The sequence below is a fragment of the Limanda limanda genome, chromosome 4 (genome assembly GCF_963576545.1).
Source record: "Limanda limanda chromosome 4, fLimLim1.1, whole genome shotgun sequence".
Classification (NCBI taxonomy): Eukaryota; Metazoa; Chordata; class Actinopteri; order Pleuronectiformes; family Pleuronectidae; genus Limanda; species Limanda limanda.
In genome coordinates, this window is record NC_083639.1 from 22417059 (window position 1) to 22440056 (window position 22998).

Genomic DNA, 22998 nt, shown 5'->3' on the forward strand with positions numbered 1-22998 from the left:
ACCCACACTATGATGGAAGGCTTACTAACCCATGTCCATTCAGAACATGATTTTGCATTTAGATGTTGTTCAGCTAAAGTGAATCACACCGAGGCCTGAAGTGGAAGCATGTTTTGCTGACTGGTGGGTAGTGTGAACAAGCTACCTGACCATCACAGAGGTCAATGAGCTGGGCCTTCTCCCTGTTGGCCCTGATGAGTTTACTCTGCAGCAGTTTGCCGTCAAAGTACATCCACGGACAGCAGTGCTCCCAGGGAATGGGCTGTCCGCACGCGTCGTTGGCAAACAGAGCCATTTCCACGCCGCTCAAGAACAGAGCGGCCAGCTGGACTCCTCGAGGGTCCAGGTGGTCGATCTGTGGGGGGGGGAGAAAACCAACACATTTTAAAACTTTTGCTGAAATGCAAAGAAAAGAGAGTATGTCCCTCTATTTGACCCCACAACACCCAGCACATTCAGATTAATCAACAGCGAAGCAAAGCACAGAGCAAGCGTAAGCAGCCCATTCACTCCGAGCTGCAAAAAACACATCATTTGGACGACCAGATCCAGCCAACACAGAAAGCCAGCAGACACAACCTACATGTTCTGACAAGAGCTACACACAGACAGAACACAAGCACACAGCGGGTGTGGATGGTTTACACTAACAAAGGCCGAATGGAAATAGAGCTCACACTTCTTTACAACTCTGTGTGAGGCATGGAGTTGATAAACCATCCACCCGGGACATGAGCACGCCTCAAAAGCTCTACAAATACATGTCTCAGAGCAAAGCTACGGAACAACATGCTTGTCACCAAACAGGGTTTCACACAAGCATGTTGCTTTGTCTGCAGAATATGAGGAGTATGAGAGAAACACATACAACATGAAGTCCAACAGGAGCCACCAACCAATTCACTCGTCAGTCCCCGGCTCTCTGAGCAGGAGAGTACATGCAACTAGGGTTGCAAAATTCCGGGAATATTCAAAGTTGGAAACTTTCCATGGGAATTAACGGGAATTAACGGGAATATACGGGAATTAACGGGAATAAACTGGAAATGTTGTGTGTAATTTATACTAACTGTATTTACCTTGTCATATACAGACATAAATATAAACATTTTGTTGTGTCATAGGCTGATTTGAGCCATGAGGAAACTTTGGGCACTTGACTATACGCTTCTGCATCTTTGTGTCATTCTTAACATAGGTCTTTGCACAGTATTTGCAAACGTACACAGCCTTTCCTTCTACATTGGATGGGGTGAAATGTCTCCACACATGAGATAGTGCACGTGGCATTGTTCTGTAGAATAAGATGAGAAAAAAGTTTGTAAAAAAACACTGATGCAATGCCAGAGATATAAATAGTTAGCCAAACAATTGGAATAGTCTGTAAACATATTTTACAATTTATGGATAAATTAATTGAAATAGGCTGGATGAACAGATGAAAAATCCTCAATCAGCATGCTAATATATTTTCCCGAGTAATATCATCGAAACTTCCCTGACTAGTCCTGCACACTACAGCAGGCCTCAATAGCCCTGCTGTAGTGTGAAGGATGCTGGGAATTATCTGTGCATGTGATGGAAGAATGCACAGTGGAGGGTTGAAACTCAACGTGCAGCGTGTGCTGCATTCCATACATCTTTAAAATAAAGTTTTGAATGATGTTTTTATTGCTCAGCGTTTAATTTGCATAGTTGTTTTTTTTTCAAAATTCCCCAAATTCCCGAGCTTAATATTCCCGTGGAAAGTTTCCGGAAAGTTTCCGGAAAGTTTCCGAAAATTTACCGGAAACTTTCCGCCCTTTTGCAACCCTACATGCAACGCTCGGGAGGGATTGACAACCAGCCATTCATGATGTGTGCGTGTTTCTCAGACACTCCCCATATCATGAACACTACAAAATCACCTTCAGTTCCTGCAGCTGGTCAGGCTCATAAAGTTTAGGAGAAAGTGCTTGAGCTAGGAAAGCGTCAAGTTCGTTACGACGCAAAATTCTTACTCCTGGCCAATGTAACATAAACCTAAAGCAAAACACAGAAGGTTCACAGTGTTACAAAAATAACAGGAACTGATCAGCACCGTCTCAATAAATCCTCACTCTCCTTCACACTGGTCTCCCTCCTTACATCGACAGTGAAATCGACATACTGTATCTGTATGTAAAACTACACCTGGTTCTGGATATTAGCAGCCTACTAACCGTAGCACACAACAGAGCACCAAGAGGGGTGTGGGGATGTTGGCAGGGTTTAGCATAGCTGGAGTGTCGGAGCGGAAGCAGGCCAGGAACGCCCTCATCCTGCGGTTCTTGTCCTCCACGGCCTTCCCCAACCACAGCTTCTTCAGGTTGGGACAGGTCCACTCCCTGAAGGGCAGTGCCTCCACCAGCTCTGGAGTGTGGGGAGACTTGCCTTTGTAGGCAGCCCACTCTTTGACCAACACATGTGTATCTGAGGGAGGAAACAAAGGGATTTAAAGATATCAGTGTCGTATTCACGGTTACAATTGACTAAAATAAATACAAATCAGTCTATCTATCCTCAGACAGATAGATGAGAGCTAGGGTTGCAAAATCCGGGAATATTCAAAGTTGGAAACTTTCCATGGGAATTAGCGGGAATTAACGGGAATATACGGGAATTAACGGGAATATACGGGAATTAACGGGAATAAACAGGAATTAACGGGAATAAACGGGAAATGTTGTGGGTAATTTATACTAACTGTATTTACCTTGTCATATACAGACATAAATATAAACATTTTGTTTTGTCGTAGACTGATTTGTGCCCTGAGGAAACTTTGGGCACTTGACTATATGCTTCTGCATCGTTGTGTCATTCTTAACATAGATCTTTGCACAGTATTTGCAAATGTACACAGCCTTTCCTTCTACATTGGCTGGGGTGAAATGTCTCCACACATGAGATAGTGCACGTGGCATTGTTCTGTAGAATAAGATGAGAAAAAAGTTTGTAAAAAAAGCACTAATGCAAAGCCAGAGATATAAATAGTTAGCCAAACAATTGGAATAGTCTGTAAACATATTTTACAATTGGTGGATAAATGTATGGAAATAGGCTAGATGAACAGATGAACAATCCTCAATCAGCATGCTTATATGTTTTCCCCAGTAATATCATCGAAACTTACCTGACTAGTCCTGCACAATACAGCAGGCCTCAGTAGCCCTGCTGTAGAGTGAAGGATGCTGGGAGTTATCTGTCCATGTGATGGAAGAATGCACAGTGGAGGGTTGAAATTCAACGTTCATCGTGTGCTGCATTCCATACATCTCTAAAATACAGTTTTGAATGATGTTTTTATTGCACAGCGTTTAATTTGCTTATTTTTTTTTTTTTTCAAAATTCCAAAAATTCCCGAGCTAAACTTCCCATGGAAACTTTCCGGAAATTTACCAGAAACTTTCCGCCCCTTTGCAACCCTAATGAGAGCTCATCAGTGACTCTGCTGCACGTCAGAGAGAGCTAGACTGATAAATCGGCTGAACAGGTAAACTGACAGATATTAGCTGACTGCAGTTAAATCTATGTCAGTAAACAGTACCCCGAGACTTCAGAAAGAATTCAGACCTCTTCACTTCAAGCTCTCTTTTGTTGTGTTGTAGATTTGATTTAAAATGGATATGGTTGTCATTTTAAAAGGTATTTAGCCGCTGTTCTCTGCCTCCACTTTTAGTCAGGAGCATCTTATTTTCTTTAATTACCCATAAGAGTTATCTGACTTGAGACCATCTGTGGCGAAATTAATTTAATGGACATAGCTTCTATAGTTTCTGTGTATAGAAGTTTCCACAATTCCAACTACATCTCAGAAATAATACCAATCCACTACTTCCAAGCAATTCTGTAATCCTCTGTCATAAAACTGTGGTGAGACATCGATCGTTTATGGATATCAAACTATTTTCTTAAGGTTTTGAGCATTTGAGCCCAATGGCCTCAGTGTTTATTAATTTGGAGGAAGTTTGGAACCAGGACCATTCCTAGACTTGGTCGTCCAGCCAAACTGAGCAACTGGGGAAGAAGGGCAGTGTGGAGGTGCACAAAGCTTGCTGAGATTTAGGTAAGAAGAAGGGCTCCTACAAATTACTGAAATTAAGGTCTTGGATTTTTTTTAAATGTGGAAAGATTTCTTGACGTACAGAGTATGGATTGATGGGCACGAATGGCCATTCTATCCATTTATAATTGTATCTACAACCTAACAGATTCCATTTTTTACAGAATATTGTAATCAAGAAGGTAAGAGCCACTGTCGGACTCACATTCAGGGAGGCAATTATTCCTCATGGCGAGTCTCTCTGCCTTCTTCCTGGTCTCTGCCAGGCTGAAGAGCACTCCGTAAACATATTGACGTACAGGACGAAACAGCTGCACTGCTGTAGGCAGGTCTTTGTTGGCTTCATCTTCAATGGTGACAGACAGCTTAATCTCCCCCTGTAAAGACACACAGTTACCTTAATGCTGCACAATGACACAGACGACTGACTCCACACACTTCAGACTCCACAAACAAATATGGTGTCGCATCAGATCTGAATAGACACGTGAATTTCTGTCCATCCAGTCTTGATGGCCCAGACCTCCTAACCTTGGTGAGAACATGGTAGATGTAAGGGAACATCAGGCCCTTCTTGTGTCTGTGCTCGGCCACCCTCAGAACCTCGGGGGTCACTTCAGGGAGAGGTGGGATGGTTATATCCATGTGGTTCCTAGTGGGCATGGAGAGCAGAGAGGGGATCTGGGCATTCAGGCTGTGGAGACCTGCAGCCTTCAACCCGGGGCTCACAGCAGAGGTCACACAGAGGTCAGTCTGAGGACAGAGGAGACATAATTTATGTATAGTTAACTAGTGAGATAGTTACCTGGTGTTATCAGGGGTTCAATGTGTTTCTGATGTTCAACTCACCTTTGTTTGGTCTCCCAGTTGTCCGTCTCTTGTGTTCTCAGAGTGAGGAGGATGTCCATCATTCTCCCAACCTCCCTTATGGTCGCTTACATGACTAAATATAAAACAACATACATGTGACATGTAGCAGTTAAAAGACGAACTGTTGAACATCTGACAGGTGGTGGGAAAATCCCTTGCCACACTACCTTCTCCTGGAAAGAGGACAGTCACACAGAGAGAGAGCGGATTTGAGCTGAACTCACTTGGCAGTTGAGCCTGAGCTCTCATCGTTCTCCGAGGAGGAGGAAGTAGAGGAGGCATTAAAGAAAGCAGCCTCTGTGTGGTTGGGGCTCCCGGCCTGGCCCCGGGTGATGGGAGAAGACCTCTCATACAGTGGTGTGTGCTTCCCTTCAGGAGGAATGTGGCTGAAGCTGTTCTGCTCTGGGAGGCCTTTGTTCAACGTGTCCAGAGCCAGACTGCGCTCCAACAGAGGCTCCGGGTACGAGTGCTGGACCTGAAGATGACAGAGAGGGAAACATGAACATGTGGTGTCTGTTGAAGACGAGCCACCTGCAGTGCTTTGACTAGTGTGTCAGTCTCCTCGAAAGCCTTACCCCAGGTTTTACAGGCAGCGGCACCTGCGGAATGTTGAGCATTTTGGGAGATGGCACTGCAGCAGGCACTCCCATGAGTTTTGGTGTGACTGTAAAAGACACACAAAGCTTCAGTATATAGACTTGATAAAGGCTGGAGCTGCTGCACAGAGCCACGGATAACACACAGCTCATGTCCGTATTTGTATGTGGGAACATGGAAGTGTGGAGGTGGTATAGATATACTAATATACTAATTAGTTAAGTGGTTATGTGACAATGTGAAAGACATCCCTGGTGCTGGGGAAGATACAGATAATTACACTCAAAAAAAGGATTTTGGCTGGCTGTCCTTTTTACTTGAATTAAAAGTGTATTTTGAACGAAATAATTTCATGTTTGCCAGTTGAACGTGATAAAATTGCGTTGGATTTACTTAATATTCAACAACTTCGCTTTAATACGATTCAATCACGTTGATACGAATTGATATGTTCGAGTTTCTGCGCGAGAATCACTGCAATCGTCGCGAGAACACATCTCGGTGAGACATCGCGAGAAGAAAGATACCGGAAGTCTGGTCCGTGGCCGGTGGTGTTCATCAGTCACACGGAGAAGGTAAGGAAAAATCAATTTCCATCCAATCATATGCGAGCGAAATATTGTTCAGAAATCTCATCAGCGGTTAGTCTGTTCATTCCCCATGCTATTAGAACGCAGCAGTGTATTTGTTACTCGGTGTTAGCGGCTTTTTATCAAACTTAGCAAGTCGTCCGTCGCACATGGTGAGTTAACACAGTGTTTTGTGTTGCTAGTTGTGCTTCTATAGCTTTAGAAATAGTTCCTCAAATACTTTTATATAAGCATTGAACTGAAGATTTACGTTACATCGTGTGAGAAGGAAACAGGATATGTGATGAATCGGCGGGTACATCAGAGAAGACGCGGCGTGTCTGAACGCCGGTTCAGGGGAGCCGAGCTCCATGACGGCCTCACTCGGCTGACTTTAACACGAAGGAAGACTCGCTGGCAGAAATAGTGAGTAACGTTAGCGCATGGGCACAGTGTAACTAGTTAACGAGTTGAAGTAAATACGAGTCGAGCATGGCGTAGCACGTGACTCATTCATGCAGACACGTGAAACGGGACGTCCACAAACGCTGCGTATCCTAACAACATCGTGTTCTATTTACTGTAATTTGTCTACATCTGTGTAATGTCCCGTTTCCCCGTGTTTTTTATTTCCAGCCTCCATGATCCATTAGCAAAAAAAATTAACTAATGCACCTGTACACGTTTAACCAGAGAATATGACATTGTAAAATGTTGTCAGCAAAACTAAACATCAGCTCTTCTCTGATTTAATGAGAATCAGATTGATCATTGTTGCCAGCTCCTGCTGTGTTATTCAACCTGCTGATAGAATTATAATAACTATACATGAACAGTTACTTGCCTGGTAAAATAAAATGTCTATATAGTATGTTTAAGTATTTTTATTTTGTTCTGCTTTGCATTAGCCTTTCTGTCTCTCTCTTCCTCCCTTAGTCTGCTTCCATTTCTCCCCATCTCCTTACACTCACCCTTTTCTACCTCTGCATCTAGCTCTCGCCTGTGTGTGTGTGTGTGTTTATGTGCGCGTGTGGATGTGCTTTTCCAATTATTTAATAATAACTTCATGTTAACTAATCAATCTCTCTAAATTTATTACAGAAATTTGTGAATGCCAAAGCGTGCTTTGACTGCTGTCCAACCACAAGAGCGTCCTATCTGACTGCACCTGGGTCTGTTGTCCAACCTGTCTGTGAATACAGGTTAAGGGGGCCATTATAAAGTTTCTTTATATAAGTTTATCTGCCAAAGTGCCTTGTGTTTTTTTTGTTAGCTAGAGCAGCAGAAACCTTAGTCCATTTGTAATTCATTTAGACTGCAGATCCATCGTCAAAAATGTAATGTGTGTTTTAGGGGGGTGGGGCAAATGTGGAATTGTAAGCTGTGTAGCAAATCTATTTGTGTTTTGCAGGAGAAACTGTGTTTCATTGTAAGAAGGCTTTTTGGATGGTACAGGGAACATTTCAGAGCCTTTGAGCTGAGTGCAGGTCCAGCCAGAGAAACAGTTTTGATCGAGCTTGATGAACTGGCTGATGACTACCCTTTGATCGATTACTTTGTTGGACCTCTCAGAATGGTGACATTAAAAATACATATTATCACATAAGGTATGTTAATCTTTATATAATAAATGTCAAATTGCTTTGTTGTAGCATTGTTTTTTGAAGCTCTGACCAATTTTTGTTTAAGCATTTTAGCCTAATCTTCTCTTTCCTCATTTGCAGACCTCGGTGAAATGACTGATCAAGTGAAGCTCCGAATCATTCTGGGAGAGAATAATTCCCAGAGATTGATCCTTCCAGGCGGGATACCAGAGTCCATCAGTGACCTTGCACACCAAATAAAGCAGCAGTGTGGAGTAGAAGGGGACTTCAGACTTCAGACTGCCTTTGGTGTGAAGAGGCCAAAAAAAGCAGAAGTGAATTACTGCCCTGCCTACCCGCCTGGGCAAACAGCCGAGACACAAGAAGGACTCAGAGTGGCCCTCCTCTCAGAAGTGAAGAAAAGAAACAATGAGGAGAATGTGGCGAAAATGATGGACAAGACCTTTTCTTACAGGAGGCAAGAAGTAGTTCGGGAGGCACCAATGATAGCTGATTTCAAAACGAGGTGGTCGGCTCTCTTCCATCTGCATGAGGTAAATGACTGAGTGAAGGAACATCCCCTTTTACTTTTTACAGTGTGAGCTATATAGAGACACCTATTTTCAGACTCTGATGTTATTCATAAACTGGTAAGGATTCACTGGCTCTGACAGTGCAATTTGTATGGAGAAAACTAATATTGATAAACACGTGTTTTCAGTTTGACCTGCTAAATCAAACATGTACCACTGAAATCAAAATAGCCAAACTAAAACTTTTTTTGTTTTTTTTGTCAATTTGTAGGTGTGTGTGGAATTCAAGAGAATCACAACTATCCATTTAGAGTCAAAGTTCTTCTCTGAGCTGGATGCTCACTCTGCAGACCTAATCAAGGTGTTTTCCAAGAAAGGTGGAGTTCAAGGGAGACGGATCAGAAGCATCATGGTACCCATGACTCAGGTATGATAATGGAAAAGTGACTCATGTTATATACTCATATTTATAATAATTACTGCATACACATCTACTCTAGCTTCTAAAGGCTTTTCATGTTGTGATGACCTGTGAATCTTGCATCAGGTGTTCGAAAACAACTCTGCTGGTTGGTCAAGATGGTTTTCCTAATGTTTTTTTCTCATATTCTCTCTAATCTGAATTCTTAGACTGACAGCATTGATGTCAAAAGAGAATGCATACTGAAAAGTCTTTGCGTCTACTTGAATGAAGATCCAGAGATGCTGGTGAAAGAGTACCTGGTATGTTGATTTAACTTCATCTTCACTGGGGATGACCATGGTTAATATTCCTTTGAATTCACATTGCCCTTAAAACTTTCAAAATATCAGCTCCAAAAACATTTGGAATGTAACATGATTATTTAAAGATAGTTGGTCATAGCTGTTTTACATTAATAGTGTAAAAATGACACGTGCTATAAGTTATGGAATATAATGCACATAAATGAAACATTATTTCTCTTATTTAATTAATTTTGTTCTTAATTGCAGAGCGATGATGAAAGCAGTCTGGCGGCTATGGCAGAGACGGTCTTTGGAGTCTTTGTCATTCGACACCACGGTGCAGGGCCCAGTGAGAACCCAGAGGATGTCGGAATTCTTCTGGAGGGTGTAACGGTGTTGCATGAGTTAAGGTATGTGCCTTTTGCAGTGGCAATGTTGCTTGCGCTTGTGTATGCTCTAAACCTGAGCTACCCCAGAGAGCTAAAATACACCTTTGAAGCTCTGCAGAAGGTCATTATGAATCTAGACGGAAATAAACTTTCCGCAAGCGCTCAAAACAATGCTTTCCCGTTAAAAACGACACAAGATACATGATTGAATTTTTTTTCTTTGACAATGTTTAAGGTTGCCCACTGTTGGCTTTTACGTCAAACTGTGAAATGTTTTGTTATTTTACCAAGGTAAAGTTGTACTTGTTCACTGTTAACATTCCAAATGTGTGTGTAAATATGTTGTACTGGTGTTGAAGTGGAATGTGGAATGTTTCAAGGGAAATGTTAGTCTAATGCTGGCCTCAAACTGCAAGGTTCATATCAAATTTATGCCCTGGCCCCTCCCAACAATCGACAGAAAAATCTGGTCTGTGACATTGTCTGTCCTGATTGACAGGGGTACAGCTCAATCGTAAGCCTTGATCGTCTCATATAGTGTCGGGGGTTACCCGATCATTTTAAAACAATTTAGAAATTTGTTGAATCAGATCTTTCAAAAACTTTCTATCTGTGACCATTCCCTTGGCCACGATAATTCTAACGGAATCCTGTGATATGTGATGGCTAAGACAGTACCCTATTTCTTAAAACCACTAGTTACTGTTCACAAAATAACTCTACTTTTATGTTTTTTTCAAGCACCTGAAAGGTAAACTTTGTGTTTTTGATGTAATACAATTCGATTGCCTCATCCACAGTTTGTCTTGTTTCCAGCCTTTTAAACATTTAATTTGGTTTTGTTACAAGTCAAGTTGTTTGCACTTAAAAGCTATGGTTTGAATTTACTTAATTAAATCATGGAAAGTATTTCCATGTGATTGAATGGCTTTCTTTTAGCTCTAAGCAATTATGTTGGGCCAACTTAATTTTTTTGGGTTAGATTAACTTCTTTTAATAGTTTAAATGTAATCATTTGAAATGAGTTGGATCAACTCTATCAAATCAAGTTGGATCTACTTCAACTAACTAAATTGGATCAACTTAAAGAAATTACACTAACCCAACCTAAGAAAATTATGTTAGACCAACATAATTGCTTAATGTTGAAAGAAACCCATTTAATAATGTGGAAATACTTTCCATGATTTTTTTAAGTAAATCCAAAGAATTCTTTTTTTGAGTGTATCACCTGGATCTGCAGCTCCCTTCACCTCGACTACAGCAGCTCCCTTCACCTCGACTACAGCAGCTCCCTTCACCTTAACTAGAGCAGCTCCCTTCACCTTGACTAGAGCAGCTCCCTTCACCTTGACTAGAGCAGTTCCCTTCACCTCAACTAGAGAAGCTCCCTTCACCTTGACTAGAGCAGCTCCCTTCACCTCAACTAGAGCAGCTCCCTTCACCTCGACTAGAGCAGCTCCCTTCACCTCGACTAGAGCAGCTCCCTTCGCCTCGACTAGAGCAGCTCCCTTCGCCTTGACTACAGCAGCTCCCTTCACCTAAACTAGAGAAGCTCCCTTCACCTTAACTACAGCAGCTCCCTTCACCTCGACTAGAGCAGCTCCTTTCACCTTGACTAGAGCAGCTCCCTTCACCTCGACTACAGCAGCTCCCTTCACCTCGACTACAGCAGCTCCCTTCACCTTAACTAGAGCAGCTCCCTTCACCTTGACTAGAGCAGCTCCCTTCACCTTGACTAGAGCAGCTCCCTTCACCTTGACTAGAGCAGCTCCCTTCACCTCAACTAGAGAAGCTCCCTTCACCTTGACTAGAGCAGCTCCCTTCACCTCAACTAGAGCAGCTCCCTTCACCTCGACTAGAGCAGCTCCCTTCACCTCAACTAGAGCAGCTCCCTTCGCCTTGACTACAGCAGCTCCCTTCACCTAAACTAGAGAAGCTCCCTTCACCTTAACTACAGCAGCTCCCTTCACCTCGACTAGAGCAGCTCCTTTCACCTTGACTAGAGCAGCTCCCTTCACCTTGTCTAGAGCAGCTCCCTTCACCTCGACTAGAGCAGCTCCCTTCACCTCAACTAGAGAAGCTCCCTTCACCTTGACTAGAGCAGCTCCCTTCACCTTGACTAGAGCAGCTCCCTTCACCTCAACTAGAGAAGCTCCCTTCACCTCGACTACAGCAGCTCCCTTCACCTTAACTAGAGCAGCTCCCTTCACCTTGACTAGAGCAGCTCCCTTCACCTTGACTAGAGCAGCTCCCTTCACCTCAACTAGAGAAGCTCCCTTCACCTTGACTAGAGCAGCTCCCTTCACCTCAACTAGAGCAGCTCCCTTCACCTCGACTAGAGCAGCTCCCTTCACCTCGACTAGAGCAGCTCCCTTCGCCTTGACTACAGCAGCTCCCTTCACCTAAACTAGAGAAGCTCCCTTCACCTTAACTACAGCAGCTCCCTTCACCTCGACTAGAGCAGCTCCTTTCACCTTGACTAGAGCAGCTCCCTTCACCTCGACTAGAGCAGCTCCCTTCACCTCGACTAGAGCAGCTCCCTTCACCTCAACTAGAGAAGCTCCCTTCACCTTGACTAGAGCAGCTCCCTTCACCTTGACTAGAGCAGCTCCCTTCACCTCAACTAGAGAAGCTCCCTTCACCTTGACTAGAACATTCGACACCACGGTGCAGGGCCCAGTGAGAACCCAGAGGATGTCGGAATTCTTCTGGAGGGTGTAACGGTGTTGCATGAGTTAAGGTATGTGCCTTTTGCAGTGGCAATGTTGCTTGCGCTTGTGTATGCTCTAAACCTGAGCTACCCCAGAGAGCTAAAATACACCTTTGAAGCTCTGCAGAAGGTCATTATGAATCTAGACGGAAATAAACTTTCCGCAAGCGCTCAAAACAATGCTTTCCCGTTAAAAACGACACAAGATACATGATTGAATTTTTTTTCTTTGACAATGTTTAAGGTTGCCCACTGTTGGCTTTTACGTCAAACTGTGAAATGTTTTGTTATTTTACCAAGGTAAAGTTGTACTTGTTCACTGTTAACATTCCAAATGTGTGTGTAAATATGTTGTACTGGTGTTGAAGTGGAATGTGGAATGTTTCAAGGGAAATGTTAGTCTAATGCTGGCCTCAAACTGCAAGGTTCATATCAAATTTATGCCCTGGCCCCTCCCAACAATCGACAGAAAAATCTGGTCTGTGACATTGTCTGTCCTGATTGACAGGGGTACAGCTCAATCGTAAGCCTTGATCGTCTCATATAGTGTCGGGGGTTACCCGATCATTTTAAAACAATTTAGAAATTTGTTGAATCAGATCTTTCAAAAACTTTCTATCTGTGACCATTCCCTTGGCCACGATAATTCTAACGGAATCCTGTGATATGTGATGGCTAAGACAGTACCCTATTTCTTAAAACCACTAGTTACTGTTCACAAAATAACTCTACTTTTATGTTTTTTTCAAGCACCTGAAAGGTAAACTTTGTGTTTTTGATGTAATACAATTCGATTGCCTCATCCACAGTTTGTCTTGTTTCCAGCCTTTTAAACATTTAATTTGGTTTTGTTACAAGTCAAGTTGTTTGCACTTAAAAGCTATGGTTTGAATTTACTTAATTAAATCATGGAAAGTATTTCCATGTGATTGAATGGCTTTCTTTTAGCTCTAAGCAATTATGTTGGGCCAACTTAATTTTTTTGGGTTAGATTAACTTCTTTTAATAGTTTAAATGTAATCATTTGAAATGAGTTGGATCAACTCTATCAAATCAAGTTGGATCTACTTCAACTAACTAAATTGGATCAACTTAAAGAAATTACACTAACCCAACCTAAGAAAATTATGTTAGACCAACATAATTGCTTAATGTTGAAAGAAACCCATTTAATAATGTGGAAATACTTTCCATGATTTTTTTAAGTAAATCCAAAGAATTCTTTTTTTGAGTGTATCACCTGGATCTGCAGCTCCCTTCACCTCGACTACAGCAGCTCCCTTCACCTCGACTACAGCAGCTCCCTTCACCTTAACTAGAGCAGCTCCCTTCACCTTGACTAGAGCAGCTCCCTTCACCTTGACTAGAGCAGTTCCCTTCACCTCAACTAGAGAAGCTCCCTTCACCTTGACTAGAGCAGCTCCCTTCACCTCAACTAGAGCAGCTCCCTTCACCTCGACTAGAGCAGCTCCCTTCACCTCGACTAGAGCAGCTCCCTTCGCCTCGACTAGAGCAGCTCCCTTCGCCTTGACTACAGCAGCTCCCTTCACCTAAACTAGAGCAGCTCCTTTCACCTTGACTAGAGCAGCTCCCTTCACCTCGACTACAGCAGCTCCCTTCACCTCGACTACAGCAGCTCCCTTCACCTTAACTAGAGCAGCTCCCTTCACCTTGACTAGAGCAGCTCCCTTCACCTTGACTAGAGCAGCTCCCTTCACCTTGACTAGAGCAGCTCCCTTCACCTCAACTAGAGCAGCTCCCTTCACCTTGACTAGAGCAGCTCCCTTCACCTCGACTACAGCAGCTCCCTTCACCTTAACTAGAGCAGCTCCCTTCACCTTGACTAGAGCAGCTCCCTTCACCTTGACTAGAGCAGCTCCCTTCACCTTGACTAGAGCAGCTCCCTTCACCTCAACTAGAGAAGCTCCCTTCACCTTGACTAGAGCAGCTCCCTTCACCTCAACTAGAGCAGCTCCCTTCACCTCGACTAGAGCAGCTCCCTTCACCTCAACTAGAGCAGCTCCCTTCGCCTTGACTACAGCAGCTCCCTTCACCTAAACTAGAGAAGCTCCCTTCACCTTAACTACAGCAGCTCCCTTCACCTCGACTAGAGCAGCTCCTTTCACCTTGACTAGAGCAGCTCCCTTCACCTTGTCTAGAGCAGCTCCCTTCACCTCGACTAGAGCAGCTCCCTTCACCTCAACTAGAGAAGCTCCCTTCACCTTGACTAGAGCAGCTCCCTTCACCTTGACTAGAGCAGCTCCCTTCACCTCAACTAGAGAAGCTCCCTTCACCTCGACTACAGCAGCTCCCTTCACCTTAACTAGAGCAGCTCCCTTCACCTTGACTAGAGCAGCTCCCTTCACCTTGACTAGAGCAGCTCCCTTCACCTCAACTAGAGAAGCTCCCTTCACCTTGACTAGAGCAGCTCCCTTCACCTCAACTAGAGCAGCTCCCTTCACCTCGACTAGAGCAGCTCCCTTCACCTCGACTAGAGCAGCTCCCTTCGCCTTGACTACAGCAGCTCCCTTCACCTAAACTAGAGAAGCTCCCTTCACCTTAACTACAGCAGCTCCCTTCACCTCGACTAGAGCAGCTCCTTTCACCTTGACTAGAGCAGCTCCCTTCACCTCGACTAGAGCAGCTCCCTTCACCTCGACTAGAGCAGCTCCCTTCACCTCAACTAGAGAAGCTCCCTTCACCTTGACTAGAGCAGCTCCCTTCACCTTGACTAGAGCAGCTCCCTTCACCTCAACTAGAGAAGCTCCCTTCACCTTGACTAGAACAGCTCCTTTCACCTTGACTAGAGCAGCTCCCTTCACCTCGACTACAGCAGCTCCCTTCACCTCGACTACAGCAGCTCCCTTCACCTTAACTAGAGCAGCTCCCTTCACCTTGACTAGAGCAGCTCCCTTCACCTTGACTAGAGCAGCTCCCTTCACCTTGACTAGAGCAGCTCCCTTCACCTCAACTAGAGAAGCTCCCTTCACCTTGACTAGAGCAGCTCCCTTCACCTCAACTAGAGCAGCTCCCTTCACCTCGACTAGAGCAGCTCCCTTCACCTCAACTAGAGCAGCTCCCTTCGCCTTGACTACAGCAGCTCCCTTCACCTAAACTAGAGAAGCTCCCTTCACCTTAACTACAGCAGCTCCCTTCACCTCGACTAGAGCAGCTCCTTTCACCTTGACTAGAGCAGCTCCCTTCACCTTGTCTAGAGCAGCTCCCTTCACCTCGACTAGAGCAGCTCCCTTCACCTCAACTAGAGAAGCTCCCTTCACCTTGACTAGAGCAGCTCCCTTCACCTTGACTAGAGCAGCTCCCTTCACCTCAACTAGAGAAGCTCCCTTCACCTCGACTACAGCAGCTCCCTTCACCTTAACTAGAGCAGCTCCCTTCACCTTGACTAGAGCAGCTCCCTTCACCTTGACTAGAGCAGCTCCCTTCACCTCAACTAGAGAAGCTCCCTTCACCTTGACTAGAGCAGCTCCCTTCACCTCAACTAGAGCAGCTCCCTTCACCTCGACTAGAGCAGCTCCCTTCACCTCGACTAGAGCAGCTCCCTTCGCCTTGACTACAGCAGCTCCCTTCACCTAAACTAGAGAAGCTCCCTTCACCTTAACTACAGCAGCTCCCTTCACCTCGACTAGAGCAGCTCCTTTCACCTTGACTAGAGCAGCTCCCTTCACCTCGACTAGAGCAGCTCCCTTCACCTCGACTAGAGCAGCTCCCTTCACCTCAACTAGAGAAGCTCCCTTCACCTTGACTAGAGCAGCTCCCTTCACCTTGACTAGAGCAGCTCCCTTCACCTCAACTAGAGAAGCTCCCTTCACCTTGACTAGAACAGCTCCCTTCACCTTGACTAGAGCAGCTCCCCTCACCTAAACTAGAGAAGCTCCCTTCACCTCAACTAGAGAAGCTCCCTTCACCTTGACTAGAGCAGCTCCCTTCACCTTGACTAGAGCAGCTCCCTTCACCTTGACTAGAGCAGCTCCCTTCACCTCAACTAGAGAAGCCCCCTTCACCTCAACTAAAGCAGCTCCCTTCACCTTGACTAGAGCAGCTCCCTTCACCTCAACTAGAGAAGCCCCCTTCACCTCAACTAGAGCAGCTCCCTTCACCTCAACTAGAGCAGCTCCCTTGACCTTAACTAGAGAAGCTCCCTTCACCTTAACTAGAGAAGCTCCCTTCACCTTGACTAGAACAGCTCCCTTCACCTTGACTAGAACAGCTCCCTTCACCTTGACTAGAGCAGCTCCCTTCACCTCAACTAGAGCAGCTCCCTTCACCTTGACTAGAACAGCTCCCTTCACCTTGACTAGAGCAGCTCCCTTCACCTTGACTAGAGCAGCTCCCTTCACCTTGACTATAGCAGCTCACCTCAACTAGAGAAGCTCCCTTCACCTCAACTAGAGCAGCTTCCTTCACTTTGACTAGAGCAGCTCCCTTCACTTTGACTAGAGCAGCTCCCTTCACTTTGACTAGAGCAGCTCCCTTCACCTCGACTAGAGAAGCTTCCTTCACCTTGACTAGAGCAGCTCCCTTCACCTTGACTAGAGAAGCTCCCTTCACCTTGACTAGAGCAGCTCCCTTCACCTTGACTAGAGAAGCTCCCTTCACCTTGACTAGAGAAGCTCCCTTCACCTTAACTAGAGCAGCTCCCTTCACCTTAACTAGAGCAACTCCCCTCACCTTGACTAGAACAGCTCCCTTCCCCTTAACTATATCAGCTCCCTTCACCTTGACTAGAACAGCTCCCTTCACCTTAACTAGAGCAGCTCCCTTCACCTTAACTAGAGCAGCTCCCTTCACCTCAACTAGAGCAGCTCCCTTCACCTTAACTAGAGCAGCTCCCTTGGCCTTAACTAGAGCAGCTCCCTTGGCCTTGACTAGAGCAGCTCCCTTCACCTTAACTAAAGCAGCTCCATTCACCTTAACTAGAACAGCTCCCTTCACCTTAAAGAGAGCAGCTCCCTTCACCTTGACTAGAGAAGCTCCCTTCACCTTAACTAGAGCAGCTCCCTTCACCTTGATTAGGGCAGCTCCCTTCACCTTGACTAGAGCAGCTCCCTTCACCTCAACTAGAGCAGCTCCCTTCACCTTGACTAGAACAGCTCCCTTCACCTTGACTAGAGCAGCTCCCTTCACCTTGACTAGAGCAGCTCCCTTCACCTTGACTATAGCAGCTCCCCTCACCTCAACTAGAGAAGCTCCCTTCACCTCAACTAGAGCAGCTTCCTTCACTTTGACTAGAGCAGCTCCCTTCACTTTGACTAGAGCAGCTCCCTTCACTTTGACTAGAGCAGCTCCCTTCACCTCGACTAGAGAAGCTTCCTTCACCTTGACTAGAGCAGCTCCCTTCACCTTGACTAGAGAAGCTCCCTTCACCTTGACTAGAGCAGCTCCCTTCACCTCGACTAGAGAAGCTCCCTTCACCTTAACTAGAGCAGCTCCCTTCACCTTAACTAGAGCAACTCCCCTCACCTTGACTTGAACAGCTCCCTTCCCCTTAACTATAGCAGCTCCCTTCACCTTGACTAGAACAGCTCCCTTCACCTTAACTAGAGCAGCTCTCTTCACCTTAACTAGAGCAGCTCCCTTCACCTTAACTAGAGCAGCTCCCTTCACCTTAACTAGAGCAGCTCCCTTGGCCTTGACTAGAGCAGCTCCCTTCACCTTAACTAAAGCAGCTCCATTCACCTTAACTAGAACAGCTCCCTTCACCTTAAAGAGAGCAGCTCCCTTCACCTTGACTAGAGAAGCTCCCTTCACCTTAACTAGAGCAGCTCCCTTCACTTCATTAACATGCCTACTGGCTTGCAGTGAATCTCCAGCTATGTTGTCACATTGGCTGACATTGGTTTTGCTTTAATAGTTTTAACTAGGGAGCTGGCTGGAAAAACTCTTGTCCCTTGATATACTCTTCTAGTTCACTGTCACTGCTCTGTTTTGTTTCAAAGAATTAAACAATGTACAAATCCACTGCGCACTTCCTGCTCAGCAGCAGACACACAGAGTTAGAAAACAGCTGGTGAACTAACTATGTTCTTGGGACACAAATCCTGTTCAGACATGGTGTTAACATCCGTCTCTAGGGCGAACAAGTTCATCACATCACACCTGATGAACATGAAATGGTGTCTATATGAAATGTATGTGAGCAGAATAGAAAGGACAGGAGGGCCTGTGTGAGAGACCTACAATAAAATTAAATTTCAATTATTTGAAATAGAAAAAAAAAATGTATATGTAGCGGTCAGTGTTAATATTGTAGTAGTGGCCACAAATGATTTAATGTCAGTGAAACATTGAGAAGTGTAGAAATCAATGTAGCACAGGACACATTTGCGTTCACATAAGAATGTGGCCACATGCGTCTTTAGTTATCAAAACTCAAATGTGTCCTTAATGTGTATTTGATGTAATCACTATTGAACTTGGAGCTGTCCACTTGTTATCTCTCATTTCTAACTTATTAAAATTACTTTTTTTTTAGCAAAGTAGGCAGAGGAAAAGGATTTAATATTAGTTCATGAAAATAACTTTTACACAGAATATGGAACATGTTCTCAGGTAGAAAGACTTCATTAGGTGTTGTTATTCTTGTGATTACAACCTGCCCGCATTGAGAAAAGCAGGACTGGAAATCACCAAAACTTCATTACTTACTCTCAATAGTCAAAGGATGGAACTGAGGAAAAACCTTAGTGAATGTAGAATATGGCTATGCAAAATAACAACTGACTTATTAACAACATAAATAATGTATTTTTAATAACTAATGAAGAACCAATATGCTGCTAATAATCAGCTAGTTAATGGTGAATAAGTGCAGCTCTGTGTAGTATGTTAACCTTATTAATTACTACAGTTGTAGATATTCTCTAAATCCGCAGTTCGGATTAGCTCTTTGTTTGCGTTTCTCGGAGGGGGGCACTCAGTGATGATTAATAGTCACATGATGTAGTCAGAGGACAATAAAATAGGTGTGATGTGTAATATTTACTATATCATCCTCTATCACAAAACAAGATTGTGAACATTCCTGTAATGGTCTTAGTCTCGGTTTCAAATTGTTGTATCTTTAATAATTACCCCTATATTTAATAAAATGGCTAAACTTCTACAGCTCATTGTGTAATTAATTCGCTCACGTGTAGCTCTCTAAACAATTTGGAGGTGTAAGTGTACTGAATTATACTGCAGCACCTGATACACAAAGACAAGAGATCATTTATAAACCCACCAAACTGTGGAGGGCAATGAGGTGCTTTGCTGGCCATTGAGTAGTACTCCACTGCCTTCTTGAAGCGGATGACTTTGTCATCAGTGCACGACTGAAAAGAAAAGACATCAAGTAATCACACACTGTACACAAGCAGGGGAAAGAAAAGATTTTCGGTTTAACTGGATAATGTAATTTGGTGAATGGTATAATGTGAAACATGCAGCCAGATTTCCTGTTCGCCAAAAATGTAATGGTGGCTAGATTCATATCTTTTGAATAACGCAGCAGTCAGAACGACAGTATGTTCAACCGACATCTCTCTGGCCCAGAGCAAAACATTTTTTCCATATTTTTAGGATGCTTGTATTTTCACTGAGGGAAAAACATATTACAGCAATGTTCGTTTATTACAAAATTCTAATGAGAAGAAGAAATGTTGGCACTGGTGTCATTGAACACTGAACAGTGTTTTCAGTCCATATTATTTATTTTCTCTTTTCAGATTAGCACATTTATGACCTATATTCTATGTTCACTTCACAAAATGCAATTGTGTAATTTAGATAGTGACAATGTAAAGGTTGTTGCAACCAAAATGAGTAAATAAGATCATACTGTTAAACATAACTAGCAATTAAAAATAATTTATTCAGTTTCGCACCTTGTGTGACTTTTGTATTTCTATTTGGTCCCAAACTGAATCATTCTGAAAATGATTTGGCTTCCAGCTTTGTTATGGGTCATAACTCCCACTTCAGCTTTGACATGCACATGTTTGTATTTATAGCAGTTCTTTGTGCAGCCCAGGTCAACATGATTGCTTTTCCAAACAAGATGAATTAAAAAAACTTCACAGCAGATGGGAATTAAAAGTGCCCTAATTCAGTTTCGGTAAAATATTTTCTTGACATGGAAATAAATGTTCTAGAAGTTCTACGTCCTATAATTACAACCAAGCAAATAATGATTAAATTTATGGAAAGCCCACTCTGCTCCGGTTCCCTACAGCAGTAATGTTGATGCACATTAATCATCCTGTTGACATAGGCGCACCTGCTGTCAAACAACACTGTAACTGCTGCTTTTCAAAAAGATCACTGAATATTTTGTTTATTCAGCCTTTAGTCTGCTGAATAATTTAAGAATAATTAAACTGTTATTAATTTAGTTCATTTCAATTTGAAGGACAATTTTTGTAATATAACTTTGTAATGGTTTTAAAGGTTCTACCTCTGATCTTTGATGTATCATTGTTTAACAAGGGTTTGTCATTTTCTGTTCAAAAGTTAAAAAAAGTTAAAACCACATTTAACTGGGGTTACTTCAAATTTCATTCCTGAGGAAAAAAACGTCTGAAAGTTGAAGGAAATAATGAGTTGATATTTTACTGTAATAGTTATCAACAGACTGATATGACTTTTTTATTGAGATAACATTTTGGCCTGATCTATATATTGTATTTTGACAAAAGAAAACTGATCATGGATTTAAAAAGAAATTTCAGACCACGGCAATAAACAGCCAGTCAGGACTTCACAATGTATTTGATTCTAAGTAAATGTTCAAATCTTTCTGCATCACACCCATCACCTCCAGTGTAGAAAACTGTTTTTCAAAAGAGCCAGTGTCCTCCTGGCACATCTACCACTTCTCCTACCTGTGAAAGTTTGAAGATGTCTTTAGCGATGGCCTCCAGGTCAGAGATGTCCGGGATATTGCGGACGTAGTCGGCCACAGCCTTGATTACGACATCACAGGGGGGGAGCACAAGCTGGTGGGCACGCACCTGAGGATCGACCACACATGGCGGTCACAACAGGTCAGCCAATCATGTTTAAGTTTACAGTTGTAAGAATCTCTGCTTTGTATCCAGCTCTATACAGTATATCTAACAATAAGAAAACAGCAGGTCTGTACAGCTTGAATTGTACATCAGTGTGTACAGGAAGGTCCTGTTTAGGGACGGGAATCGGCAGGGACCTCCCGATACGATACTATCATGATACTTAGGTGGTGATACGATATGTATTGCGATTTCTGTGGGTATTGCGATTCTGTAAGTATTGCGATTCGATATTACGATTTCCTGGGATCAAATACAACACAGTCAAATTCACTTAGAGCTTTACCAGTTTTATTTCAAATATTAACATTAACTTAATGACTGCCGGGCAGCCAATAGAGAAAATTAATAAAAATGTGCCCCATTATTGTATAGCCCCTGTCAACTGCACACAAACTAACAGATTCAGAAATGTATGCCACTTAGGCTACTTTTAAACAATAAATAAAAGGTAAATTAAACAGAATGAATAAAAGTTTACTTAAAATATAAACTTTGAAATAAACAAATAGTAGGCTATTGGTGTTTGCATGTAGCCGATGCAAAGCTAGTGCTTGGGTATGTTTAGATTCTTGTGCAAAAACAAGAGCTGGTCAACATGCTCTGGGGTGATGTTGCTCCCCCATTATATCCCCCCGGTATAAACCAATAAATATGTTTTAAAAAAAAAAAAAAAAAAATTAAAAATCGATTTGGGAGGCAGCAGCATATCGATTTAAAATCGTCATTCACAAGAATCACGATTTGTAACTGAATCGATTTTTTCCCCCATCCCTAGTCCTGTTACTGTATTTTAACAGGAGTTTGTATCCAACACACACACACTGGTTCATCATATACATGTGCACATTAACAGCTGCAAATCTCCAGTGGAGTTGATTAGTGATGACTTGTCTCAATGCTGATTCGATGGTGAGAAAATATTTGTAACGCTGATCACCATAATAATCACATTAAAACCATCTGAATGATTGTGCTTCAATATGTTCCGCCCTTTGTTTTCACCATGCATCTGTAACTCATTAGACAGTTTAATCTACCTGCCACCTCTGTCACACATTCGCCAGCCTCTCAACAGGCTGGTAGAGCTTTTGGAAGTTGGGTCTGTGTGGGCCGCTCGATCCCCGGCTCCTCCAGTCTGTCCAATGTGCACTTAGACAAGATGCTGAGCCCTGAATTCCCTGTGAGAGTTGTGCCTACAGTGTATGAATGGTGTGGTAGAAAAAAAGGGCTGTGTTGTATGAATGACTGTGTGTGTGTGTTGTCTAAATGTGAGTTGTGAATGTGTGTGAATGGGTGAATGCGACCTGTACTGTAAAGCATCTTCTTCTGCTGTTGTTGACCTTTTATATGAATGAATCATGTTGATCTGTGTTTCATCTCATGAAGTCTGTGGGGAAAATGAATGAGCGTTTTCTGTCAAACCCGGGGACACCACAAAACTTCCCAATGTGCAACTCAGTGTTTTGGTAAGAAATTGTCAATGGCTGCATTTTTAATCAGATGGTTTTACAATGTTTCCTTTCATTCAACCACTCCATGCAAGGTTCTAGTCCAACAGTTTAGAGCAACTCTGTGTTCTGTGTCTTTATTTATTGAAGGCTTTTGGGATGTGAAGAGGATTTCAACACATAAAACAAACAACAAAAGGTTTTTCAGAAACAAATTATCATCCCTGCCTTTAATTTGATCTGATCTGCTAATTTTTAGATGATTAATAGAAATGTTGGTTGTTTTCACGTTCAGCAACAAAAAAACAAAATGTAGCAGTGGCAAGAGCAATTAGAAAATTCCTCCTGCCGAGAAATTTCGAATGCGTCCCTGGTGCTTGATGCCGGCTCTTTTTAAAGCTGCATGTTAATAACACAGGCTGGCTGGTTCAAG

General features: G+C 43.3%; 1 protein-coding gene across 2 annotated transcripts in view; it reads right to left on the reverse strand.

The window, feature by feature from the left end:
• The window catches only part of LOC133000588 (constitutive coactivator of PPAR-gamma-like protein 1), a 40503-nt gene that overhangs the window by 9528 nt on the left and 7977 nt on the right, over window positions 1-22998 (reverse strand). For both annotated transcript variants that reach the window (XM_061070536.1, XM_061070535.1), the window contains exons 4-13: window positions 20929-21057; window positions 19290-19380; window positions 5530-5618; window positions 5179-5429; window positions 4934-5027; window positions 4616-4837; window positions 4290-4461; window positions 2202-2451; window positions 1908-2022; window positions 146-355 (exon numbers count right to left, since the gene is read on the reverse strand). In XM_061070536.1, coding sequence (XP_060926519.1) covers window positions 146-355; window positions 1908-2022; window positions 2202-2451; window positions 4290-4461; window positions 4616-4837; window positions 4934-5027; window positions 5179-5429; window positions 5530-5618; window positions 19290-19380; window positions 20929-21057 — 1623 coding nt within the window. The remainder of the gene's footprint in view (window positions 1-145; window positions 356-1907; window positions 2023-2201; window positions 2452-4289; window positions 4462-4615; window positions 4838-4933; window positions 5028-5178; window positions 5430-5529; window positions 5619-19289; window positions 19381-20928; window positions 21058-22998) is intronic.